This window comes from Sorex fumeus, unplaced genomic scaffold (assembly GCF_029834395.1).
Source record: "Sorex fumeus unplaced genomic scaffold, SorFum_2.1 ptg000038l, whole genome shotgun sequence".
Classification (NCBI taxonomy): domain Eukaryota; kingdom Metazoa; phylum Chordata; class Mammalia; order Eulipotyphla; family Soricidae; genus Sorex; species Sorex fumeus.
In genome coordinates this window covers 5,325,331-5,353,006 of record NW_026606095.1, presented here as the reverse complement: position 1 = coordinate 5,353,006, position 27,676 = coordinate 5,325,331, and the positions used below count along the sequence as shown (strand labels likewise).

The window sequence follows — 27,676 nt, the reverse complement described above, 5'->3', positions numbered from 1 at the left end:
CATTAGCTCGACTCTTCACACGCTACCTGTCTGAATGCAAGGTTCCATCCCAATGGAAAACCAGCAAGACTGTACTACTATACAAGAAAGGAGACATCCACGACATTGGCAACTATCGCCCAATCTGCCTATTGTCTGTCATCTACAAACTATTCACTCGAGTCATCCTGAATAGGATTAGCAGAACACTAGATGAAGGACAACCATGTGAACAAGCTGGATTCCGAAAAGGATTCAGTACCATCGACCATATCCACACAATAACCAAGCTCATTGAGGTATCTCGGGAGTTCAAGATGCCGCTCTGTCTAACGTTCATTGATTTAAAGAAGGCCTTTGATTCTGTTGAGACGGAAGCGGTCATGGAAGCCCTAGCCAATCAGGGCGTACAAACTCAATACATCAGGATCCTTCGTGAGCTCTATTGCGGATTCACTACCAAGATCTCACCCTTCTACAAAGAAGTAATCATCCATATCAAGAGAGGGGTTCGGCAGGGTGATACCATTTCACCAAAACTCTTCAGTGCCACCCTCGAGAACATCATGCGACGACTAGAATGGGAAAACATGGGAGTGAAGATAGATGGTCGGCAACTACACCACCTCCGCTTTGCTGATGACATCGTTTTAATAACACCAAACATCAGCCAAGCGGCACAAATGCTTGCGGACTTTGACCGTGAGTGTGGAAAGGTTGGACTACAGCTGAATCTTACGAAGACAATGTTTATGAGAAACAGCCTTGTTCCTGACGCTCCATTCACTCTCAACGGAACCACCATCTCCGAATGCAACAGTTATATATACTTAGGTCGAGAAATCAACATGATGAATGACCTGGCACCTGAGTTACGCAGGAGGAAGAGAGCGGCTTGGAATGCCTTCAAGAGCATTGAAGAAATAACTAAAAGGACAAAGAACCTCCAACTACGAGCACATCTCTTTGATTCCACTATTCTTCCTGCATTAACATATGCCTCAGAGACCTGGACCCTACGAAAACAGGATGAGAACACTATTCGGGTCTCTCAAAGAGGAATCGAAAGAACTATGCTTGGAATATCACGATTCACTCAAATGAGAGATAGAATCCGGAGTTCTGATCTTCGTCAACGCTCAAGAATCAGAGACGCTGTCTCATTTGCCAAGACATCAAAAATCAGATGGGCTGGACATGTAATGAGGTTTACAGACAACCGCTGGACTAGAGCCATTACTGATTGGATTCCACGAGACATCAAAAGATCACGTGGACGCCCACCTATAAGATGGTCAGACTTCTTCGTCAAGACCCTAAATGATCGGTTTGAGGCTCTACATGTTCCTAAAACGAACAGATACCATTGGGCTACGCTAGCACGCAACCGGGATGAATGGAGACGTTACTGGCACCCGCTCGAATAAATCGATGAATAACGGGGATTAAGTGATTAAGTGATTAAGTGAGGAGATTATAAAACTTTTTCTTGCTCCAGAATTGAGAGCTAACCACAGGTGTGGCTTACTGATAAAGGGCATATTTTGTGTGCAGGAGACCTGGTTTGATCTCCTGACTTCAGGCATGCCTCCCCTCCAAAATAGATCTTCCTTCCATCCTTCCATCCCTTTTTCCTCCCTCCCTCCATCCCTCCCTCTCTCTATCTTTTTCTCTTCCTTTCTCCCTCTCTTTCTTTGCCTCCCTCTCTCCCTCCCTCTCACATGCCAGGCATGTGCTTTTCCTCTGAGCTACATCCCTGGCTTTTGTATTAAGTTTTAGATACTTTCATTGGCATTGTATTCAATTAAAACCTTATTAAGTTTAAATTGTTATTTTCCTCTGTTTTCAATCTTCCCTTCTGCTTCAGAGATAAATATTATGCTAAGTATTTAAATAATATAGCTTATAGGTTTGTTTGTGTAATATTTTGCATGATTGTTGTACAAGTCCTGTTTTTCTCCAGGGCTTTGAGGATGTGTTGACTTTTGATCAGTTTAACTGCTTTATACTATTTTATTCATTATGCTTTTATTTTCTATTGGGATTTGGTCTGTAATTTCTTATAAAAACTTGGTTTGTTTGCAATTAAAAAAAGACAAAAGTAATTAAGTGATGTTGAGTGTGATAAATTGTCCAGTACTGCTGTTAGATGGAAAAAATAAGGGTGGAAAGTTGTTTGTTGGGTTTGGCATTGTGATGGTCGTTGGTAACTGTGACAGCTGTGCTTTGACCATTCCTTTGATGGCCTTCGTAAACTTGTTCCTTGCACCAGACCTGTTGAATTAAAAATTTACAATGGGGCTTAGTATCTGTTTTAAAAAGCTCTTCAGATGATTTCACATTCCTGAAATACATTTATGATAACTGCTGTACAAGATGACTGTTACTTTTAGAATGTAGTCTATAGATTTGTTACAAAATAGTTCAATAATTCCTTTATAATCTAAACTCAGGTAACACGCATGATTTCACCTTTTTTTTTGTACTGTTCTATTTTCTCTGACTGTATACTAGGCTGTTTTAGTTTCTGTGTGATTTGCATTTGTTCCTACTCCTGTTCTTATTCCTGTAAGTAATTCTACTCACGTACCATTAATACCATTCACTAGATCAAATCTAACCACTTTCACACCCCTGAGTTGAGGCTTCTACAATCTCACTCACCCCTCTCTTTCCCTCTTTTGCCCTCCCTCTTGTCTGTTCCTTTCTCTTTTTTTCCTTCTTTTGGATTTTTGGGCCACACTTGGCAGTGCTCAGGGATTATTTCTGGCTCTATGCTGAGGGATCATTCCTGGTGCCTCAGGGGACTGTATGGGGTGCTCGGGATTGAACCTGGGTTGGCCAAGTGCAAGGCCAAGTGCCTTGCTATACTGTCACTCTGGCCCTTCTTCCATTTCTCTATAATCCCTTCCCTTCTCAACCTGTGCAGTTGCTTATTTTCTTATTTAAAGCAGTTAACTTCTTGAAACTGCAGCTTTCTGTCTGATCAATTAGTATTCTTTGAGTGTTAAAACACTGAAAGATGATGTTTTCATGTGAAATTGGTCTAAAGTGTTTCATAGATGTTATTTATTACTTTAGTGTTTCACACATCTGTCATCTTCTTGCTATTTTTCCTTTTCAGACAACTAATCAGAACTGGGTTCCACATTTCCATGCGGACACCGAGAAACTATTTTATAAGGTAAAATTAGAATGCTGTGGCTGTAACAAACTGAGGAAAGCAGATACAGTGGCTTGAACCACACAGGTTGAATTCTGTGGATCCACGTAGCTTCTATCAATAAGTGTAATATATTTTCTCTTCATGTTTCTCCTGATAAGATTTTCATTTTTCTTGCTTACTGTATTCTTAGGATATACTATGTAATACTTAGTAGGAAATGTGTTAATATACTGTTTTTATTATCAGTTAAAATTTTTGGCCAACAGAAGGGTATTGTTAGTACTTGACTTCGATCCCTCACCCTCCCATCTGTGCCCCTCTTCAGCCCACCATCAAATTTATTTTTGGCACTGTGATTTATAATACTGTAGAGTAGTGTTTCAGGCATGTGATATTCCAATACCCACCAGAGTGCCAGTATCTCTCCCTTGATATTCCCCTGTCCTCTCCTATTCTCCTAGCCTGTCTCTTGACCAACTCAGTTCTGCAAGCTGACTCTCGAGATTTGTTTCCATTGGCTATTTTTTATTCTCTTACTATGTTTATATTCCATGTCAGAGATAGATTGTGTTCTATCTGCCCCTCTTTCTCAGACTTCACTCAGTATGGTACCCTCTCGATCCATCCACATAGCAGTGAGTTGCAGGACTTCCTCCCCCCCCCCCCTTCCTCCTTTCCCTCACCCCCTTTTCCTGGCTGTGTTAATGACTTACTCCTGTCTCTGCATTCAGGGATCATTCTTGGCAACTTGGGGGATCATAATGGGTGGTGGGGATCATACCCAGGTTGGCTGTATGCAAGGCACATGTCGTACCTGCTGTACTATTGTTCCGGCCCAGGATTTTATTAAAAGTAGTCCACAATAGTTCATTATAGATAATATTCAAACACCAATCTCACGACCGAGCACCTTCCCACCGCAATAAGAGAGGAGTGTGTGAAGGTTGTTGTATTTTATTCTGGAGCCATTTAAGCTCACATATAAGAGAATACAAGCATGTTAAAACCAAACAAATGTGTGCCATTTGTGCTTTTGGTATGTAAGTGGGCTAGAGTATAAGAGGTCCAGAACGTTCTGCATCGCTCTCTTCCAGGAGCTTTAGTTTATAGTCTCTGGGCCTTGGCCGTTGATGAGATTACATGGAACCAGGGGCAGCTTGCGGGTGTGACTGCCAAGGAAAACTGGGGAACTGGGGGGAGGAGATCTAGTCCCGTACCTAGTGGGCTTGGAGATCTCAGTCATGGGTTCCCGCGTACCTGGGTTTCTCTGCCAGTTCCTTCTTGGGTGAGGCTCGTCTGAGCGTGTGGAGAGTGGCCTTGAACATGGCGGTGATTGGCTTCTGGAGGTTTTTGGCTGCCAGGGTTTTGCTTGGGGCGGGGAGGGGAACTCAACCTGCCCCCCTCCAAGGTGCACAAGTGAAGACAGCCTGACGTGGGGTCAGGGCATTCTGTCAATTACTGCTTTTTTTTTTTTTTTGAGAAGCCTCCATTTTGTTTTCTATAAAGGCTGAGCTAGACATTCCTACCAGAACTGGATGAGGGTTCCTTTTACTTTAATAGGGTGATAAACATCAGTGTTAGGGATGGGAAAGAGGGAACTGGAATATTTTGTGCTGGTGGCTTCATAGTATGGGCCTGGTAGTATTTTCCTTGGACTTGGAGCTGTCCTGGGGTCCCAGGACCATCCCATGGTGCTTGGGGGACACATTGATCCTGAGATTGAACTCCGGACCTCCTGAGTGGTAGGCATGCACTTTACTAATTAGAACTATTTCTCAAGCCCCCAGCTATTATGTTTATAAGTTCCTTATTTTTTGAAGCTTTTTAGTTGTCTCTCCTTAAAAATCTTCAAAACTCAGTCTTTCTTTTCAGTTGTTGCTTTGTACTCTTCAAGAATGCTAGTACATTATTATATTTGAGCATTTCCTAGATTTTGTTTTGCTTCATCATTAGTAGCAAATTTCTCTATTAATTTGAGGGGTTGATTTCCCTTAGCTTATTAGGCCTTTAATCCAGAATCGCAGGCTGCAGGATATCATGGTAGGGTATTTACCCAGATTGTGTGTATATTCACATTGAAGCACTTGAGGGTCCTGCCAGGCCACTCAAGGTCCCCCTGAGGCTCGCGTCTGAGCTCCGTGGCATGGAGATCTGTGGCCTCCCTCTCCTGTAGGCTGGTTCCGTCCAGCTTTCCCTCTGCTTCAGCCCATCAGTGCTGCTTCTGCCTGGGCAGGTTCTCATCTGTGCTTCCTTCCTCCCAAGCCTTTTAGTTGGGTGCAAGGGAGAGAACTATCTCTGCAGGTGACATGTGGGCCCAGACTCGGAGTCTGCTGTCTCACTAACAGTCACAGGTGCATACAGCTAAGGCACTTCAGTAAAACCCCCCTCCTTAGAAACTGCCCTCCATTTTCGTGCTCTGGGCTCTTAACCAGAACCAAGAGTCCTTTAGGTGAATATGACCCCAGAAAAGGCCCCAGGCTTGCTGGAGCATTACCGCTCACTCAGGCAAGATTCGGGGAGGTTTGAGGGACTTTGCGGGGCAACACCTTCCAGTTACCATAGCCCTGTGCTCAGGCTCCGTCTTGGCTCCTTGTGTCTGGACCTCACAGGATAGGTCATCAGTCCCTGCCCTTTATTCAGGGGCCATCTGGTCTGTCTGTGGAGAGAACCTCCAGCATCAGGGTCGAGGAGTCTTCTCCTTCTCACCTGGCTCTTGACTGTTGGGTCACTCTTGGGTCACCCTTGCTGGCATCTGTCTGCTCCCCACAACTTAGCCCCAGTATCCTGTTGTTCTCTGCAAAACGTCTTTTTCCACCTGGCCACTCTCCATCCACAGTGTCCGCCCCTCTTGAGTCAAGGAGAGACACAAGTGAAGGAGTTTTTGCAGTCACTGCTGCCCTGGTTCTCCTGCCACCTGAACACCCACCCCTGCTCATTCTCTGGTATCTGGATCTTCCCTCCCTCTAGTCGGAAATTGGGAATGCTGGGGAATAGTTCAGCATCTCGTTGTCACATTCCTAGAGCATCCTGTAGAGGTTTTGGCGGTGGTGGTGGTGGTGGGGTCCTATGAGCATTTTAAATTGCATTGGACGGGCCATCACCAGCCATATGTAGACTAGGTTTGAGGTTTCCAAACTTACGTGGCCTATAGCCCCATTTTCAGAAAAAATTACCCAGTGCCGCTGGAAATCTATGTGAATTGAACAAAGGACCAGTGCCCTGCCTCTCCCATCTGGATCTTGCTTGTGGGGACGGGGTGGGAGTGTGGTGAGGGACGACTTCAGAAAACACTGGATTAAGATTTGTGTCAATTTTGAAAATTTTGCTTTTTTTTTAAAAGTAAGGTAATTAAGACTTTCAAAAATAGAATGTTTAAGATCCTTCAAACAAAAACATATAATAAGCTTGATTTAATTTCAGTTAATCCGATTGGATAACCTTTTTGCCTATTGGAATGTAAAATCTCAGATGTTCTATCATGATGATTCTAAAATATCTTTGGTAAGTAAAATTTTTTTGTGATGTTCGTTTGAAAATTTGTTGGGATTGTATTTTTACATGATTTTATTCTTAGTCATTTATTAAAATACTATATAGCCAGTATTCCTTTTTTCTAGCAATTTACCCATTATTAACTATAATCTAAAATATGACATCCAAATTCATAGTTAATCCAAATTAAAATTTGGATTAGTTAATCCAAATTAATTCATGAGTTGAATTAATATTTTTTCTGTCTGAATGCAAACATGTCTAAACATGTATGCATATATCATTTTTTGTTTGTTTGTTTTTTTGGGCCACACCTGATGGTACATACTCCTAGCTCTGTGCTCAGGGATCACTCCTGGCGGGGCTCCATATGTGGTGCCGGGGATCGAACCCGGGTCGACTGTGCACAAGGCAAGTGCCCTACCTGCTGTACTGTCTCTCTGGTCCCATACACATATATCTTAATAGTTCCATAGGTCAGGACATTTTTAACTTTTTCCCTTGAAGACCCCCTTTTTCCTGAGAGTTTTTGAGATGATCCTGGGTATAGCGGCATATAAAATATGTATAGAAACCAAAAATGGATGGGGAGGATATTTAGGTCACATCCGGTGGTGCTCAGGACTACTGTTGGTTTTGTGCTTAGAGATCATTACTGGTGGTGCCCAGTGAACCACATGTAGTACCACGGATCGAAAATGGGTAAAACAAATTTTTAAGTTTGGGATCCCCTACATTTAATTTTGGAAGGAGGGCTTTGTTTTATGATAATAGTTTAGTATTATATTGTCTAACTACTGAAATATTTTCCGTAATTGAGTCCTAAGCTAAACTTAAAAGTTTTAGTTTTTTCATTGCCATTACACATTTTTCTTGTATATTTAATAGTTGTGTTGAATAAAGATATATTAACAGGAATAAAAGTAAAAGCAATTTGTCTTCTGGTAGGCCAACTTGAAGAATGGTATTGTGAAAGAAAATGCTGTTCCACGAGGTTATGAATCTGGTAAGTTTATTTCACAAGATAGTTCAGTTAGAATATATCTTGTTCAGTTAACACAAAGTATAATTATGTAGTTAGTATGAAATAGTGCTACCATTGCAAATTTCTAATCATTGTTGTCACCATATTCCTTATAATTTTCTTTTGTAGTTAAATGTATATACACACACATGCAAGCAAAACACTTATCATTTGTAGCAGGGAAGCTTTTGGGTATATTTCAAAGCTATAGCAAAGAAAGTGTCCAGTAAGAAGAGGATGTGATGGTCACCTCAAATTAATATAGTAAAAATGAACATAGACCCCCAACTCCCCCAATTACTTATACTTGGTCAACCTTCATTCAATTCCAGGCACTGCATGTCGTCCCCTTAAACATCTTCAGGTGTGAAAAAAAAAGGATGTTAATGATTCTGAAGCGTATTCTCATATAACTATGAGAATCTCTGAAAGACGTTTTTACATGATAATACAATTTAGCACAGTGGGTAGGGCGTTTTCCTTGCACACAGCTGACCTGGCCGACCCAGGTTCGATTCCTCTGCTCCTCAGGGAGAGCCTGGCAAGCTACCAAGAGTATCCCGCCCACACGGCAAAGCCTGGCAAGCTACCCGTGACGTATTCGATATGCCAAACACAGTAATAAGTGTCACGATGGAGACGTTACTCGAGCAAAATCGATGAATAATGGGAGGACAGTGACAGTGACAATACAATTTAACGGGGTTGCTCTCTGTAGTGTGATACTGTTTTTAATATGCAGGTAAATATTTTCTTCTTTAGGTACAGCAAGTAAGGTCCTTGCACACACCAACCCTTGTTATGTCCCTGGTATTGCATGTAGTCCCCTGAGCAGTGCCAGGAATGATCCCTTTAGCCAGGCGGATATAGCTCGGCCACCCCCTTCCATATATATATATTTTTATTATTAATACTTCTTTATGGTTCCTAATTATCTGAAGTAAACTTGTATGTAGTAGTTAGAAATAAGCTGCTAAAATATACAGAGGAAAGAAATGCAATTTCTTCTCCCCTCAAGGTACCCAGAAATATGATTGGTGATGGAGAACTTTGTTTCTTGATTTAGTTGCCTGATGTTATTAATAGTAGAACATCCTTCCTGAAATTATTTTCTTGGCTCTAGCTGTATACTTTTCTGTATCATTCTAATTTTGTGATTATTAGTTCCTGAAATGGATCTTATAGTTACTCTACTTATCCTTTTACAGGTTGTGAATAGGATCTGTTTTCGTGACTCTCTTCTCATAAACAGATGAGACTGCCATGCTTGATTTTTTTTTCCCCCCTCTTGGTTAGTTCCTGCTTTGTTGGTCAGGATCCTGAGAAGAGAGAAACTGCATGTAACCTAAACAAGGAAAGTTTGATTCCCCACTCAGAAGTGCTTGGCAGAGTTGGGGGTGGGGGAGGTTGTTGCCCCCTGCCTGTGAGTGTGCAGTGCCAAAGCCTTCACTGACTGCCTTTGGTCACAGCTGCTGGCGCCTGCCCGGGCCAACCTCCTTCCATAGGGGTTCTGGCCAGTACAGGAACTGGGGATTGAGCACGTGGGTCCAGGACTCTGAATGCCTTCTCTCTGTGCTGTCTCCCCAGAGCCTTCTACTGCTAAGTTGAACTAACCAGCTGGGAAAGAAAAAATAAAGATCCCAAATGATCTTTCAGAGCAGATGTGAAGTGGAGGTTTAAGGTCTCAGGCAGTAAACTGATGGCTGGAATAGCTGCTAGAGACGTCAGAGGAAATGGGGAGTTTCTTTTAATTCTGTTTAGTGGGGAGCAGTTTAGGCTGTAATGGGAATGGTGAAGTAGAACCTGAAAAAGGGAGAAAGAGATGGGAGAGTTCCAAGTTAATATGTGTGAAAGGAGATGAAAGTTAGCACACATGTGACGTGTTTTGCAACAGGCAGGAGCACGGCCAGTTCTTTTGCTTAAGAGTTCATTAATGAGAGACATCCTAATCCCAGGTGGAGTAAATATAGTTGATGTTAGTGGCTTATGGAATTTCTTTTTTGTGTTCCTCCTCTCTTCCAGGAGGTTTTCGGAGAGAGAAGAGGCTCTGAAATAGCCTGTGTAGGGAAATGATAAAGTGAATTGATTTGTGTTCTCACACCGTGCTTTAAATTTGCATCAATATGACTTGGAAAACTTGTTAAAAACAAATTATTGGGCTAGGAAGATAGTTAAAAGGATTACGAGGCAAGCAGGAACCTTGAATTTGATCTTGTTCACTAAATAAACCCCCAAGCAACTCTAGGAGCAACCCTGAAGTCAAGAGTGGGAACACTCTGGGAACACTGCCAGATGTAGTCCAAAGACAGGGGAAATTAATTCTAGGGTGTATCCAAGACCTGTGGGAGTGAGGGGCAGTATTCTATATGTGTGTAATAACAGTAACAAGATTCTGCTGAGTGCTAGAATATTACAACATCAGAAGCTTCACTGGGTTCTCAAGGGTAGCCAAATTATTTTTAAGGGCCACATAATTTGTATTTTTCAGCCGTATATTCGATATCACATATTCTTTTTTGAAAGTGTAAAACTCAGAACTGGAAAGACAACACAGATAGAAAGACACTTGTCTTGCACGTGACTGACCCCAGTTGTCTTCCTAGCACTACATATGGTTCCCCCAAACACTTCCTGGGCCACTTCTGAGTCAGGGTAGTTCTGAACTGGGTGTCTTCCAAAAGTACTAAACAAAAAAATAGTAAAAGTATGAAAATCATTCCTAACTTTCCCGGTTGTCCAAAAATAGATTGCATCATGGGTTTAGCTGATAGGTAGACTAATGGAGTGTTGTATGATTGGTCTGTCAGCCTGAGGACCCACGTAAGTTTACTACAGTGTAGTGAAAACAGTTGATGTGAGAGGTCAGGATTTGGGAAATATTATATATTGAAATTAGAGTTGGAGAGCTAAAATCTTAGTTAGGGAGAGGCCTCATCCCAGGAATGAATAAATTGTTATTACCAGGAAGGGTATGTATGGCTTTACAGATAAGGGTTTGAGGGTTGAACCCTAGTGCTCCAGGAACACCTGAGCACCATCAGGAATGACCCCTGAGCCAGCAGTAGCCTCTGAGAAGAGCACTCTTGGGTTTGGAACCCCTTCCACATCCAGAGCTCCCCCGCCTCTCTCCAATTTGGGGAAAATTAATAATCCTAATTTTCAAATTCTGAATTCTTCTCAAGGTTGTGGCTCCCACACACTGCTGGTGCGGGCAGTTGGTTCTGAAGTCAGCTCTCTCAGATACTCGGATAACCTTGTTGAACAGTTCAGTGCTCAGGCCCAGAGATGCACTTCAGTGCTGCAGGCCAGCGGTGCTGGAGATTCCTAGAGCCACACTGACAGTCTTGAGGGTGGAAATGAAGTGTAGGGCTCGAACTTGGGGCCTCATACATGCAGCCTGTCAGCCATCTCCTCCCCAGTAATGTTGTCTTACTTGTATACTTATAAATCTTTCTTTATTCTATCCACTCATTTATGTGTATGCCTTTTCTTCTCACTTGTAACTTTATTGCTTATTGTTGTGTCCATTTGCCATGATGAATTTTATTTATCTCCAGTTGATAAGTTATCAGTGTCACTGTCCTCCCATTGTTCATCGATTTGCTCGAGCGGGTTGTGGCATTGTGAGACTTCTTACTGTGTTTGGCATATCGAATACGCCACGGGTAGCTTGCCAGGCTTTGCCGTGCAAGGCGAGATACTCTCGGTAGCTTGCCAGGCTCTCCAAGAGGGGCGGACGAATTGAACTCTGTTTGACCATATTGGCTGAGTGCAAGGCACATGCCCTACCCACTGTGTATCGCTCCAGCCCTGATAAAAGTCATGTTTCATTAAAATTAAAAGTACTTTTGGATGATTAATATATAAAAGAATTAAGTGTGAGGTTACTGGCATAATTAAAACAAGTAGTATGCTATCTTTGTATATAAATTAGCTGTGGATAGTTGACCTCCATATTCTGTTATTACTGGTCACTTCTGTTACTCATTTAGGCACAAAATACAGAAGGTTGAGAGCAAATCCTTAGATTTTAGGTTGAGACAAGGTTATCCTGATCAAACTCACTGATTTTCTCTCCCTTGCTTATGTGTTATTGCGGTGCTCGAGGGACCATATAGAATGATGGCAATTCAATCTAGGTCAGCAGTGTGCAAGGCAAATGCCCCACCCACTGTACTATCATTCTGGTACCTTATTAGAATGATTTTATTGAATTACTTGAGTGTGTTTCTACTTGCAAGAGTTTATATCGATGTTTTGAGAGGAGTTCATTTGGACTTTGTTATACATACAGAAAACATTGATTATAGGCAGGACAGAGATAAAATAATATTCTTTACTAATCAAAAGTTTATTTGAGCAGATTTTTGATAATTTAGTAACTGTAGAAAGAATACATAAAACTGGCTTATTTTACTCTTTAGTAATTTGAGTTTCTTGAAATCTAACACAGTTAAAAAATTTGTGTTAAAAAAAAATTGTGCTGCTTTTCAGTATTTCGTCCTATATCTGCTGATGCCAAACTTCAGATGAATCGCCGGTCAGATTTTGACTTTTCTGCCCCCAAAATGAACCTAGAAATTGAATTACATGACATAGCAATTGAATTTAAGAAATCTCAGGTAATTTTGTGTGTGTGTGTGTGTGTGTGTGTGTGTATGTGTGTTTGTGTAAATGCAAATTGTGAGTCTGAAAACAAGAACTAAGATTTTGTTTGTTTGGTTTTGGTTTTGGGCCACACAGGAATCACTCCTGTTGGTGCATAGGGCCATATAGATTGTTGGGGATTGAGCCCACTTTGGCCTTTTGCAAGACAAACACCCTACCCATTGTACTATCTCTTTGGCTGCCAACAGAACTAAGATTTTCTTTGTGTTGTTCATGGTGTTGCTGTGTTGGGTATTGAATCTAGTCTCCAATATAAGAGAGAAGTATACTTCATTGTTGAGCCATATCTCTGGCCTCAGTTTTAAATGGAAATTAAGTTATCTTATAACATTTATGATTGGATACACTTAAAATCTGGGGTAGAGCTTTAATTTTTTTTTCTTTTAAATAGTATTTCAGTGTTATGGAACTTCTTGAATCAATTGATATGATGACACAAAATCTGCCATACAGGAAATTCAAACCTGATGTACCTCTTCATAAAAATGCAAGAAAATGGTAAACTCTCAAGTATTTTTATTTTTTATTTCCTTTTTTTATTTTATTTAATCGCCATGAGATAGTTACAAGCGTTCATGTTTGAGTTACAATCACAGAATTATCAAGTATTTTTTTGAAAATGGAATAAAAATGAATTTCTTGACTTTAGAAGAAATTTTTAAAAGTCTGCTATAAACTATGATTTGTTTTATAGCTGGAAATTATCTCATTTTTATTTAAAAACGAACGACATTGACTTAATGGGTTCTTTTAAACAATTTATAATTGGACATACTGACGTACCATTCACATATCTTTTTGAATTACTAAATGTTAGATCACATTTTGTTATCTAGCAGTGTCATCATACATATTTTCAAAATCATACCAGATTTATTAAACCTTCATTATTAAACTTGTATTTGAATCTATAACTTGTAATCTGTTTTAAAAACTGAACATATTGTTAATTCATTAAACGTTTGCCTTTTTTCTAGAACTGACAGTTGACTGTTTAAATTATTATTTGGGAGACTTAGATCTTATCTGATAGTACTTCAATAGTTCTGTAGAGCTATGTTATATTTATCTTAAAACTTAATATATTTGCTGATTTTCAGAACGAATGATAAAATTAATATATTAATACAGGAAAAGTTGGGAGAATGTATATCTCCAGTCTGTTTTATATATGCTAGAGAAAGTGCAGTATCAACAATATTTATGCTATTGGTTTGAACATATTAATTGTATGGGTCTTGTGTTTGTTTTTTACTAGGTGGGCTTATGCTATACATGGAGTTCTTGAAGTAAATGTTATCCCCAGGTTACAGATGTGGTCATGGAAGCATATTTTAAAACATAGGTTAAAAATGAAACAATATAAAGAACTGTATAAAAAAAAGCTAACAATAAGGAAGCCATCTTTCGAAGTTCTCAACTCTTTGGAGGCAAGTATTTTAAAAAAAAATCATCGAATATTTTATACTTGGAACTCAGTTGTTAAAGACTACCGCCTCTTATTTCTTTGTTCTAACTTTGACATTGTGTTTTCCTTAATCTTTTTGTATTCATACTTTCTCCTTTTAAATTTAAATTTAAAAAATGTTTTAATGCTGTGATTTATAAAGCTATTCATAGTTGAGTTTCAGGGATACAGTGTTCCACCACCAATCCCGTTCCCAGTGTTAACTTCCCTCTATTTAATGTCTCCAGTTTCCCTCCAATCTCCACCACTCTCCTTCCCCAACCTCCTTGACAGGCACATTTTTAAATTTGTTTGGATCCAGTGCAATCTTTTTGATTCAAATATATATATATGTGTGTGTGTGTATATATATATATATATATATATATATATATATATATATATTTCACCTGTATACTACTGATGTATCTGAGACCCCTGTCCCCTGCATCTGTTACCTCTCATTTACCTCTTCTCAGCCACCCCCTCACCTCAGTTTATTTCCTTCCCTGTCCTCAGTTCTATAATCTAGGGACCAGGGTGATCTAGGGAGCCCCACTATGAAACCTTGCATTCACTTTTTGCTCAAGCTTCCCTCCAGAAACTGGGAAGCTCTCTTCCACCAAAGTTCTTTTTCCTTTCTCTTTTTCCTCTCCTGGTGGTTCTATAATTTGGAGATTATTCTTCTTGCTGTTATTTATTAAGTACCTTAGATTCATTTTTCTTTTGCCATTTCATTATTGATATTGATTTTTGTCTTTGAATTTGTTCATCTGGTTCTCTGCATTCAAAATTTTGTTTCTGAGGCTTGTTTTTTTTTTATTTTTGAAAAGTTTTATTTCCTCTTACATTTTATATAAACACTGTGATTTACATTGCTGTTCATGATGATTTATTATGGACATTCAATATACCAGCACCAGTCTCACCATGATTGCACCTTCCCACCACCATTACCTCTAATTTTCCCAGCCACTCCGTAAGCCTGCCCTAATAGCAGCCCTCAAAATAAATAAATAATTTATTTTATATTGCTTGCTATGATTTCTTTAAAAAATGATCAAAAATTGTTTCCTCAGCAGAAAGTCAGTGAAGATTGTCGTATCTCACCATGGAGCCATTAAGCCCTTGCATAGGAGATTACTAAGATGTTGTTATAAGTTAACCCTTCTGTGTTGATATTTGGTTAATTGAGACTGGATGCCTTCTGCATTATATCATTCAATCTGGTGTTCTACTCTTGGTTTAATAGTGTCGTAGAATTTGAGTTGTTGAGTACTTCAGGAAGTCCAAAATACTTAACAGGGTGATACAGCTGGACTTACATTTTTAAGTGGGTGTCAGATTTGGGGCTTGCAGATGACTGACAGGGCTTCTGGAAGTACAGGGAGCTGTGAGGAGGTATCCCATCCCTGACTCCATGAAAGCTTCGGGATTTCAGTCACAAAACCTGCATACCTAAGTTTTCCAGCAGATTAATTTCTGGAAGAGTCTTATCCCGAGCAGTGGAGCCCAGCAGGGAGCAGGGGAGAAGTTATGGAGTATGGCATTTTTCAGCTGCCGGGGCTCTGTTTGGGCGGGTACTGAGCTAACCTGCCCCCACTCTGGGATGTACTGGACGATTCTGCCTTGTGAGGGGTCTGAAAGAATCTCTACAACTTGTCAATCTCTTTTGAGATTTATTTATGAGTCTTTGGGTCATGGCCAGTGAATGAGTTTAACATGGTGCTGGAGGTGGTTCATCAGATAAAACTCTGAATTCGATCCCCTGAGCCCCATATGATCCCCCCAAGCTTGCCAGGAGTGATTCCTGAGTGCAGAGCCAGGAGTAACCCCTGAGCATCACTGGGTGTTGCTTTCTGTCCCATTATCTCTGCCCCCCCAAACAACAACAACAACAACAACAACAACGACAAAAACAACACTGCCTCAGTATTCTCATTCCCAGCTGCAGCCCCAGAAGTTGCTGTAGCTGTCACGCCCATCCCAGGGAGGGCAATTGCTATTGTAATTTTTTTTTTTAGCTCCTTTAATTCTGTTTGTGTGGATTCTTTGATACTCTTAATCAGGTTCTTCTTTGAATTGATTGAATTTCTCTTCCAGTAATTGCTTAATTTCCATGGCAATTGCGGAGTGTTGATTTGAGGTCCCTCTTCACCAGGCTTGAGGATTTGATGAATTTAAGACTTGCCTGGACTTCTGTGCTGTTTGCCAGTAGTTTCATGGTTTTATGGATGACAGTAGAACTTTAGATTCCTGGTTACCTGAGTTCTGATCTGATCAGTATATGTATATTAAGAAACTACAATTGTTATCTAGACTTTTCAGTATATTGTAATGATGGTATTTGATTGTAATAGGAAGGTACATATCTATTCCTGTCATTTGGGTTACTAAGAGGGTTTTTTGTCACTGACCAGTTCCCCCACCTGACCAGAGTGTGTGGGTGGGGTGGAGTAATGCGTTTAGCATCCATAGTTCTGGGTTCAGTGCAGCCACTAGGCTAGGGAAGATGTCCTTGATGGCCAGGCCGGGAGGACTATACAGTTTTCTGGTTCTTTCAGCATACCAGCTGGGAGGTTTAGAATCGATGTTAGCAGATGCAACTCCCTTCACTGGGGAGTGGGCCGACACAGATGCTAGCAGGGCCCTAGGAGTCACAGCTCAGAGGTGTCCCTGTGTCCATGCTAAGGAAAGGGCGGGATTCTTAGTTTTAGCTTTCTTTGTGTGACATTATTATGGCTTTTTATATTCAAAAACTCCAGTGTTTTCTATACTGATTTCCTGTCTTCTCTTATTTTGTTTCTACTGCATTTCCCCTAAGCCATCATATATGTAATAATAGAGTAATTTCTTTGTCTTCTATACAGATTATGCTTACATTTAGTGACGTTTGCACATTTATAGTCCATCTGTCTTTCCTTCCTTTTCTAGTTTTACTATCTCTCAAGTTCTAATTATATGCATTTCTTGTTTAAACTTAACCAGACCTTTTTTCTAGACAAAGTGCTTTTTCTCTTAAGTTTCTTTTGTATTCTAGTTTTCACCACCAGCTTTCATATTGTGCGTGTTGAGAGTTCTCTATTTTACTTTTAGCATTGTTGTATATTCTACTGAGGTTTCTTTTACAACTTAGAGGGAACTAGCCATTTTAATTAGTGTAGTAACCTTCTGGATCTAGGTTAATGTCAAATTAAGGGTCTCCCTGAGATTGAGGTTCATTTACATTTTTTGTTATGGGAAGTCTTCAGATGCACATTCCTGTTTGGCCATTAGAAATGCTTGGGTTGAGAAACTTTTGTCGTGGTTACTCATAGGTTTGGTTTTAGCTCTTGAACCTTCCAGGTGTTGAGTGGACAGTAGAGCCTGAATTCAGTTTTTTGTAGATGACAATAGGTCGTCATTGCTTCTCATTGGTGGAAGTAGTGGCTTGATCTTCAAGTCATCACGGAAATAACAAAGTCATACTGATGAGAATGTCTTAGTGTATTTCCACAGCCATAATAAAAGTGTGAGGTTTACACAGGCTCTACTGCATGCCTGCATCTGTCTGTTGGAATCCTTTCCGTCCTGAGTCAGGGTTTCCCATGTTGTGCTCATTGGGACTGCCAGTGATTCTCGGCATTGGGTTCCAGTGCTTCAGTGTGTCTCCGTGGAGCTGGCGAGAGCCTGAACTTCAGGGTCAGCCATAGCCACGCTGCACATGCTGCTGATGTTCAGTGTTCTGGAGACAATGGTGCCCAGGATATCAGCAGCTGCTTGAAGCTACCGCCTTCACATCTCTTTCACTCCATGTGGAGTACTCTTAGTGATAACAGCAACTGCACATGTAACATGAAGAATGTATAGTTGTAGCTTTAGTTGAAAGGGTCACTACCTTACCTATAGTTTTTAGTTAAAATCCAAGTCAAAGTAATTTTATTATTATTATTATTATGAATATTATTTTTTGGTTTGGGGGCCACATTCAACAGTGCTCCAGGGGTACTCCTGGCTGTGTGCTCAGATGTGAGCCCTGGTGGTGCTTGAGGGGTTTTCTGGTGCCAGGGATCAAACTGGGGTCGGCTGTGAATGGCAGGTGCCTTACCCCTGTACTCTCTCTCCTGCTCCACAATAAAAGTTATTTAAACAATCCCTGAATGGTACATTACATATGTGTTTGGAAATCTTAGAATTGTAACTCATGTATAAGATACAAATGATATTTTTTATTTGAAAGGTTACTTGATCATTACTATTTCCAGCTTGAGATGCATGTACGACTTTCCTTATTAGAGTTTGTTGTTTTTCAGTGTATTTTGTTTTCAACCATCTATTATTTTTCCTTTAGTTCAGCAGTTTGATAGATACTAAAGTGTTTTTTTTGTGTGAAATTAAGTGTTTTTGTTTATATTTTTAGGACTTGGAAAAATCTTTGGATGTATTTAATATAGTTATATCAAGACAGCAGGCAGAAGTTGAGGTAAATCTGAATTACATTTCATTTGGTTTTAAAGGTAAATAAACATATTATATTGGCCGATGCTGTGTTATATTTTTGTACTTTAATAATACTGTTTCCTAGCAGGAATGCAGATTTGCTTAACTGTCAAAAAATCTAGAGACTCTAGAATTTTTAAACTACAGTATTTTGCTATATGCATTTAAAAACATAAAAATTTGTTTTTTGTTTTTGTTTTGTTTTTGTGTTATACCTTGTGGTTCTTAGGCTTTTACTCCTGGCTCTGCAATCAGGGGTCACTGTTGGTGGTGCTTTGATATGGGGGGGTCAGATTTAGATTAGACTTGTACAAGACAATCTATCTGCTGTACTATCTCTGTCTCCTGAGTCATAGAAGATCTATGGGAAGTCATTTTTTGCAAACTACTTAGCTTATTTTCTATATGTTATCAGATTTTTTATGACATTTGGAAAAATCCAGTCTTTTTCTTTTCTTTCTCTCTCTTTTTTAAATGGGCCACACCCAGTAGTGCTCAGGGGTTACTCCTGGCTCTGCCCTCAGGAATTAACTTCTGTTGGTATTCAGATCATATGTATGGACTGCCAGGAATCAAACCCAGGCTGGATACACGCAAGGCAAAGCCCTACCCACTGTATTGTCACTCTGGCCCTCTTTTTTTTTTTTCTCTTTGTGATTACAATCTTGGAAAATGGGCTATCTAGCCTAGTAATCCTAACTTGCTTTCTGGCTAATGTTGCAAGTATGTTCTACTTTTATATACTAACTCAGGTAGATGTCACTTTGGAAATCACATTACTAACATTGAGAGATTCGAGTACAGGATAACTTGTCGTTTATTAATAAATGTTCATTTTAGGCAAAGAAAGCTGGGCACAAGCTTTACAAAGAAGGAGTAGAAGAAGATTCAGAGGAAAATAAAGGATGGTTCAACTGGTTGTGGACTTGGTCAGAACCACCACAAACTAAAGAACAGCCGAACGTTAAGCCTGGAAGTATGTTCACTTTCTCTTATACCCGCACAGCTAATTATCAGGCTATGGTATTGTAACTAGTCTTATAAGATGTGAAATTAAAATCGGCAAAAAAAATTCCTGATTGGATTAAATATATGATTATATATTCATGATATATATGCATATGTATATAATCATATATGATCATATATACATGATATATTTTTAATTACCTTAATCCGCTATAAATATATATATAAATGAGACGTTTTAGCTAACATTTATAAAATATATACGTATAATATAATTATTATAGTACAATAGTGGACAAACATTCCTAGGGATTTTGGTGCTTTTAGGTTCGTGCCCTGGGTCTGTCAGTTAGTGTCACTGAGTGCTGACAAACTGTAGGATTTTGACTGTTGGTTTGATCCTTGTGAAATGTGGCAAATGATGAGGCCTACACTCTCTACTTTTTCTGCCCAATGTGTAGCGTGGCACAGTGGCACGGCACAGCTTGTAAGCTCTGACTCAGAAATTGCAGTGCTTAAATAAACAATTGATATTTTTAAAATAATCCTAAAATTTCCTGTACCTTCTGAACATTCAGTGCTTATAATTTCTTAAAAGCTTTATTTTTAAAGTAAAATGCATGTAATTTATTGAAGGTAGGCAAATTATTGGTTAGTTTTGTTATTGGTTAAGATGACAGAACCTAGACTGGAGAGATCGTACTATTGGTAAGGGCTTTCCTTGCATGTGACTCGGTTCTACCCCTGGCATCCCATATGGTCAGTCCCCTAAGCCTTCCCAGGAGTGATCCATGATCACCAAGCCAGGAGTAATCCCTGAGCACTCTAGGATGTGGCCCAAAAACTTAAAAAACAAACCAAAACCAAACAAAAAAAAATAAGTATTCATGACATATAGTAGAATTCATACGAAACTTCATTTTCTAAATTCAAGCAATACTTGAAGAAATGTTGACTGTTGAGGAGAAGACTGTACTCTATGAAGCAATTGGCTACAGTGAAACAGCAGTTGATCCCACCTTGCCCAAAACAGTAAGTTGATCTAACCTTGCCCAAAACTTGCTTTAGACTTCAACATTTGTTAAATAGACCTATTTTTAATTCAGAAATACATGGTTAGTTTGTTCTGTGACCTTTCCTGAGTCTGTACCCAGCATTCATTTTAATTTCTGAGTGATGAAATTGTCCTCTACTTTTTAATGTTTCATGTTAATATTTGGGGTTACTTAGGGGGCTCACAACAAGTCCCACAATTTGTTGTGAGACTTTACTGGTGCCCGCTTGAGCAAATCGATGAACAATAGGAGGACAGTGCTACAGATGGTATATTTATATGTGAATGTATTTTTTTTTAATTTCTCTCATACTCTAGTTTGAAGCCATGAAAGTTTTTGTTCACTTGAAAAGCATGTCTATTGTTCTAAGAGAAAAACAAGAAAAATCTGAGCTTTTAGATATTGTAGTAGAAGAATTTAGCAGCATGATTGTACAAAGACCAGGAGCACAAGCATTTAAGTAAGTATTTATTATATTTTATCTATTGGAAATCTGATGATAGTTGTAGAGTATTTATAATATACCTTTATCTCTTTTACCCACTATACTATCTTTCCTACTTTCTTTTATATTTTTAAGGACTTTGATTTTACCTTAATAATATATATTTTTAAATTATTTGTATTTGTATTTTTAAATTAGTCATGACATTTAGTGAAAAACTGCCGAGATATCATAAATGGACAAGAATGATTTTTTTTTTTTATTTATTGAATCACTGTGGGAAAGGTTACAAAGCTTTCAGGTTTATGTCTCAGTCATGCAAATATCAAACACATTTCCCTTTACCAATACTTATTTTTTACCATGAAGAACCCCAATAAAACCCCACCCCCCACCCCTCCCAAAGAATGATTTTTAAAAAGTCAGCATGCAAAAGAAACAGCATTAACGTTATGGCACTTAAGAATATTTTTGGTTTATTTTCATTTAAAAATTATAAAAATTTTGGGCCGGAGAGATAGTAGAGCTTGTGAGGCTCTTGCTTTGCATGCAGCTGACCTGGATTAGTCCCTGGAGCTACATAGGGTTCCCGGAGCACCATCAGAGTGATCCCTGAGCCCAGAGCTAGGAATAAGCCCTGATCACTGCCAGATATTACCCTCAAACAAAAACAGAACAAAGTTTTGGGAATTATACACGTCACCCACTTATGTACACCTCATCTACTGTATCCAGTTCATTTGGTATTGTAGTTTGGATCCATATTGCTATATTTTATAGGGTCATACAACAGCACCATCGACCACTTCCGAAATATTTTTCAAAATAAAGTAAAATTCCCTTTATTGTTAGTTCCCGTTCTGCCTCTGCAGTCTAGCAGTACTTGGTTTTCTGGGGGATCCTGGGTGGTGCTTTGTGTTAGGCCAGGAATGCTGTGCTCCTTGGACCCTGCTGCTGGCACCCAGGGCTGCCTTGGCCGTCCCCAGCCCTCCAGAGTCACTCCATCCAGTCATGCTTGGGAGCTTGTGCCCCTGTGTCTTATGGGAGCGCATACGTTTAGTCCCTGGTCCTCTCTGGCTTTTCTTGGTTTTTGAGTCATACCTAGCCTGGTGCTTAGGGTTCTCCTCTGGGTCTGTTGGGGACCTCTTGCACGAAATCATGTGCTCCATCTCATTGAACTATTACTTTGGGGCTCCCCGGTGTACTTTACATATTTAGAATTGCTCTGTTTTGGGCTCTGTATGCGTGAAATGATATAACAGAATTTACAATGACCTTTTTTTTGGTGATTTAATTTTGCTTTAATTTTGAATGGTGTGTTTAGGTCAGGATTCATCTATAGTACAGAGTAAATTAGTACTTCATTCTTTAACATTTCATTATGTGGATATACCACATTTTGTTTGCTCATTCATCAGGCGATACGTTTATTTTAAAGTCTGAGGCTCGTATGAATAATGCTGCTAACAATACTCACTGGCAGTATTTTGTGTCTAAAACAGTTCCAATTTTGGGAGGGTATATACCTAAAGGTGAAATTGTTGTTTCATATAGTAACTGTTAAACCTTTTAACTGTTCTCCAAAGTAACTTGGACTAATCACTTTACACATTAGCATTGTGTGAGACCCCCGGTTTTCCTCATCCTTGTCTGCGTTTCTCTGTCTTTTGATTATGCCCATTCTGACTGCTCTAAGTGGTGTCTCACTGTGGTTTTGATTTGTTTCTCTGATGGCTAATGATCTTGTGCTTCTGTTTCATGTGTTTATTATCAAAAGTTTATCATTACTAAAAGGATTTATATTTGAACTTGTAATTCTAATTCTACCCATCATTATGACTAACCCTCTTTCAGTACCATAGTGACTTTTTAAAAATTAAAACTTTGTAGCACAATTGGAATCAGGTAATGTGACTCCTTCGGTTGATTATTTTACAAGGTTGTTTCTGTTCTTGGTCCTTTGAATTTTTATACAAAGTTTAGAATCATTTTGTACATTTTTGCAAAAAACAGCTTGAAGAGACCAAGAGTTTGTACAAAATTTGAGGTGCTTTCCTAGGATGCGACTATGGGCGTCAGCTCGGTTTGATCCTTGGTGCTGTGTATGGGCCCCTCAGCATTCTTGCCAGGTGTAGCCTCCAAACCAAAATAAACTCTTCCCCTCCAAAACAAAACACACAAAAAAGGAAACGACCTTGTGGCCAGGTCGATAGTTCAAAGTGTCTGAGCACATGTCTGCCTAAAATTGGCCCCAAATTCAGTCCTGACTTTAAATCAACGTCTGCTTCTAGTCTGTGGATTTCAGGAGAATTTCCTCACAGTTTTCCTTTATGTGGGGGCAGGATTGACTAGAGGGGACTGGAATTGGGCATTTCTTTTATGCAGGTCATTTGAGGTCTATTAATAGCCCGTCATGATAGGTTCAGTTCATTGAATTCTAGAAAATCCAGTGAACAAGAATTGTTTAAGAAGTGAGTTCTCTGACTTGTTTTTCAAACGGTTATGTTTCCCCTTGTCTGAAGTGAATTCTACTCTAATATTTCCAGTGGGAACTTGGTCAGATTTCTGCAGGTATATCTAAAAATATTGTGCGGTTCCTCTGTGACTGCATGCTCCTTGAGTTTTAATTCCTAAGAGTTATCCATGTTGGCTCCCTAGCAAGTCATTGGCTGTAGTTCAAGTTTGCCTTAGGCTTAGATAAGCCATGATTGCCTGTTTTATTCTGTCTTTCTGGTTTGGGGGACAGAATCTTGCCTTGTGTCTTACTCGCTCTTACAAGTCTAGGAGGAATTGATTTTTCAGTTTGGCTTTTTTTTTTTTAACCTACAGTTAATAAGAAATGGCATTTTCCAAACTTCTTTGTTGGGAATTGGATGTGATAACCTTTAGTTGCTTTGCCATTTATAAAGTAACATATGCATTGAGTTCTTTGTCAGTTCATCTATGTCAGTTAAGTTTGAATAGTTGTTTAATTTCTTTAATGTGGATGAAATGGACTATCAGAAAATTCAAATTGAGATTTTTGAAAAATACTAACTTTACTAGTTAATTTTTGTCCTGTCTCTTTTCCTGCAGATTTGAAATCAGGGTAGGTTCATTCCATGTTACCGGCTCACCAGATCATTCAACAAAGCCTCGTCTCCTGTCTTCACTGAATGATGCCACATCACTTTTTCAAATTATATTTGAGATAAATCCATTAGATGAAACGGTTGCTCAAAGGTGTATCATAGAAGCTGAACCTGTAGAAATCATATATGATGCAGTAAGTGTTTTGAAAATTCCTAACTTTAATATATGTACTTTGTTTCACATTTGAAGCTCCTACTAATGGTGCTTATTTTTACAGAGAACGGTGAATAGTACAATAGAATTCTTCAGACCTCCAGAACAGGTAAATCTAACACAACTCACCTCAGCAACTTTGACAAAACTTGAAGAATTTCGTGAGAAGACATCAACAGGTAAATGTCAGAATTGCTCAGTGAATAAAGCACAGTATCCTATATTATTCCAAATGTTCAGTCATATTAAACTAATTTTAATAACAGGAACTTTAAATTTATATATCTGAACCAGCCAGAGTTTAATTGAAAATAGTACTTTTATATTCGGTTTCAGATACAGCAATCTTCCATTCTTACTCTCTTCCTCTGTTTTTTTTTTCTCTCTCCTTTCCATTCCTCCTTCCTTTCTTCCATCCTCAGGCTTCCTGTTTATAATTGAACTCAGGGCCTCACACATTCTAGGCACTCATCATCCACATACTGTGAATTGGTGCAAGTCTTTATTTTTTCATTTTAATTTATGGGGGTCTCCCAAGTAATGCTGAGAACGCTTAGGGACCTGATGCCAGGGATCAAGTGTCCTTACAACACGTTTTCTTTAATTAACAAATCTTATAATTGTTATGTTAAGGGGACCAGAGAGAATTAGTACATCTGGCAGGGAACTTGCTTTGCATGTGTGGCAGACCTGGGGTTTCAATTACTGGCATCCTATATGGTCCCCCAAGTCCACGAGGAATGACCCCTGCATGCAGAACGAGGAGTAAGCCCTGAACCCTTCTGGGTATGCCCACCTCCCAAAGATTATGTTAAAATATGCCAGTTTCATTACACTTAATCTCTTCAATTATGCACTAATCCTTCCAGTTGTGTTCCAGTCCTTCCAGTTGTGTACTAATAAGGTATCACAAATATAAAATTATTTTTGAGCTGGGAATACGGCTTTTGGGAAAGAAAGGTTGGTAGTGATGAGATATGAATAAGGCTAATCCTAAGAAAATATGAACTTTCCAAATAGTGAGCTTTCTGCATCAATTATTGTATAAAATTGTAAAACTTTATGCACAAGTCTTTTTGATTTAATCATTGCCCTTTACATTTCAACTCTTAGGATCTATCTTAACCTCTATCTGTTTGATCAGAATGTTTGGTTCAATGGCACCATCTGTAGTGTAAAGTTTCAGACATTAAATAAACAAGCTCACTTAAAGGACTGGAGCGATAGCACAGCACAGCGGGTAGGGCGTTTGCCTTGCACGTCGCCAGCCTGGGTTCGATTCCTCCACCCCTCTCAGAGAGAACGGCAAGCTACTGAGAGTATCCCGCCCGCACGGCAGAGCCTGGCAAGTTCCCCGCAGCGTATTCGATATACCAAAAACAGTAACAAAAAGTCTCACAACGGAGACGTTACTGGTGCCTGCTCGAGCAAATTGATGAACAACAGAATGGTGGTACAGTGCTACTATTCAGAATTTTACATACAAGGTTGCAGTAGTCATTTTTACTTTCTCATTATAATTATGTATAGTTGTAATTTCAATCTTTTAAATTCTTATTTTCATGATTGTTCTGTGTAGGTTTTTTAATTGTCTCTAGGGAAGTAAAATACTTTGTTTCTTAGAATCAGAGTTCCTAAATTTTATAAAGTCAAAATTATTCACTCAATCTGATTCACTGCCTGCTCTTACGGAATTTCTTCCTAAAGAAGGAGTCCCCATGGGGCTAGAAAGAGATTATAGCAGGGAACGCCTTACACGTGGTCAACATAGGTTGACTCCCTTACACCTCATAGGGTCCGCTGAGCAACATGAGAAGTGATCCCTGAGAACAGAGTGAGGAGTGAACACAGAGCCAGGAGTGAGCCAGCTGGGTTGTGCCCCCAAAACCAGCCAATTAACCAAATATTCCAACAAAAAACCTTTGAATTAAAAGAAGTAAAGGAGTTAACATCATGGGGAGGGGTAATAATTTTATAATTGATGTTAATAATTTGTGTTGATTCAAAAATTGATGTTAACGTAGAAACAATAAAATTGATCAATTTGTTATCAATTTTATAAATTTATCATAATGAATAAATTTATTTAGAATAAAAATCTCCAGTGATTAAAAGTACCAAACTGAAGAACTATGGATTGTTGCTTTTTTGATTTACGCAAGGTTTTATTGAAGATGATTTAATAAAGGAGATTTATTTTCTTAGTAATATCAGTTCTGAATAAGATAGATGTTGCTTATGAAGTTCGCAAACTGGAAAGAAATACACAAATTCTAAGATAGTTAACATATTTTTTAAGAACTATCCCAATTTCCTGTTACTTTAATTGGGAATATATACATCGACTACCATATTTTGAATGTATATTGAAAGCATTTGTTCAAAGACATTTTTATGTATTTATTTTTCAAAGATATTTTTAAACTAATACTCATTTCACGTTATTTTTAGATTTTGTTGCCAATTCAATGATTCCCTATTCCTTGATTTATTTTTTTTTCTTTTTGGGTCATACCCAGCGATGATCAGGGTTTACTCCTGTCTGCACTCAGAAATTACTCCTCGTGGTGCCTGGGGGACCATATGGGATGCTGCAGATCAAACCCAGTTTGACCATGTGCAAGGCAAATGCCCTACGTGCTGTACCATTGCTTGGGCTGCTCCTTGATTAATTTTTAAGTTATTTATTTTATTACTTAAATATTCTGTAGGTCTGGTGTATATTATTGAAACACAGAAGGTTCTTGATCTCAGGATTAACTGGAAGGCTTCATATGTTGTTATCCCACAAGATGGAATTTTTAGCCCTACCTCAAATTTGCTTCTTTTGGATCTTGGTCACCTAAAGGTATATACTACTACTAATTATTTTGTAATATGACATTTCTTTGTGTAATTATTTTGTTATACTTTGATTTTGCATATTGATTATTAGATGTATGGTTTATATTAGAAATTATGAAACTTTCTGGTGAATTTTCTGGTTTTGTTTAATTAGTTTTCAAAACAACTAAGTGAATGTATTTTAGGGGTGCCCTAATGTGTTCATGTCAGTGGTATCATGAAGTATTTGTCTGATGTATTTTGATGAAATTATATAGAATTGGTAGCTAGTTCTGCAAGTAATAAAATATTGTTGGTTCTTATGAGGCTTTTTGTATACATAACTCTTAGAACTCCCAATTTATGTTCCTATTACATTTTATCTGAGAGAAGCTTCTTAACACACACTTACTTAAATCATTTCCCTTTCTAATTCTGTTTTGAATAGAGAAGTTTTAAAAAACTTTTACATCTGAGCTGTTAGGTATGGTACCCAGTAAACACTCATGATTGTTTAGATGACTTAAAATAAAATTCTACTTTTAGGCACATTACTTACATTAACCCAGTTCATGTGTTTAATAGTTGCATACTGCTAGTGATTGTCATTTTATAGACATCGGAGAGATTAACCAGGATAGGAAATTTTATTGGGTGCCACCACTACGGATCATGAAATGTCGATATGTAGATTTAAGACAGATTTAAGAACCAGGTTGGATGGGTCATTACAGTATTTTTCTGGAGCTGGAGCGATAGCACAGCGGGTAGGGCGTCTGCCTTGCACGCAGCCAACATGGCCGACCCGAGTTCGATTCCTCCGCCCCTCTTGGAGAGCCCGGCA

The 27,676-nt window shown here is 38.9% G+C and overlaps 1 protein-coding gene across 1 annotated transcript in view; it reads left to right on the top strand.

The window, feature by feature from the left end:
* Positions 1-27,676, top strand: part of VPS13A (vacuolar protein sorting 13 homolog A) — a 210,696-nt gene that overhangs the window by 34,332 nt on the left and 148,688 nt on the right. The window contains exons 8-20 of the mRNA XM_056118801.1: positions 3,104-3,163; positions 6,566-6,646; positions 7,586-7,643; positions 12,156-12,283; positions 12,721-12,827; positions 13,588-13,759; positions 18,176-18,238; positions 19,096-19,231; positions 20,159-20,256; positions 20,597-20,739; positions 23,800-23,989; positions 24,074-24,188; positions 26,721-26,857. Of these exons, the coding sequence (XP_055974776.1) occupies positions 3,104-3,163; positions 6,566-6,646; positions 7,586-7,643; positions 12,156-12,283; positions 12,721-12,827; positions 13,588-13,759; positions 18,176-18,238; positions 19,096-19,231; positions 20,159-20,256; positions 20,597-20,739; positions 23,800-23,989; positions 24,074-24,188; positions 26,721-26,857 (1,488 nt within the window). The remainder of the gene's footprint in view (positions 1-3,103; positions 3,164-6,565; positions 6,647-7,585; positions 7,644-12,155; positions 12,284-12,720; positions 12,828-13,587; positions 13,760-18,175; positions 18,239-19,095; positions 19,232-20,158; positions 20,257-20,596; positions 20,740-23,799; positions 23,990-24,073; positions 24,189-26,720; positions 26,858-27,676) is intronic.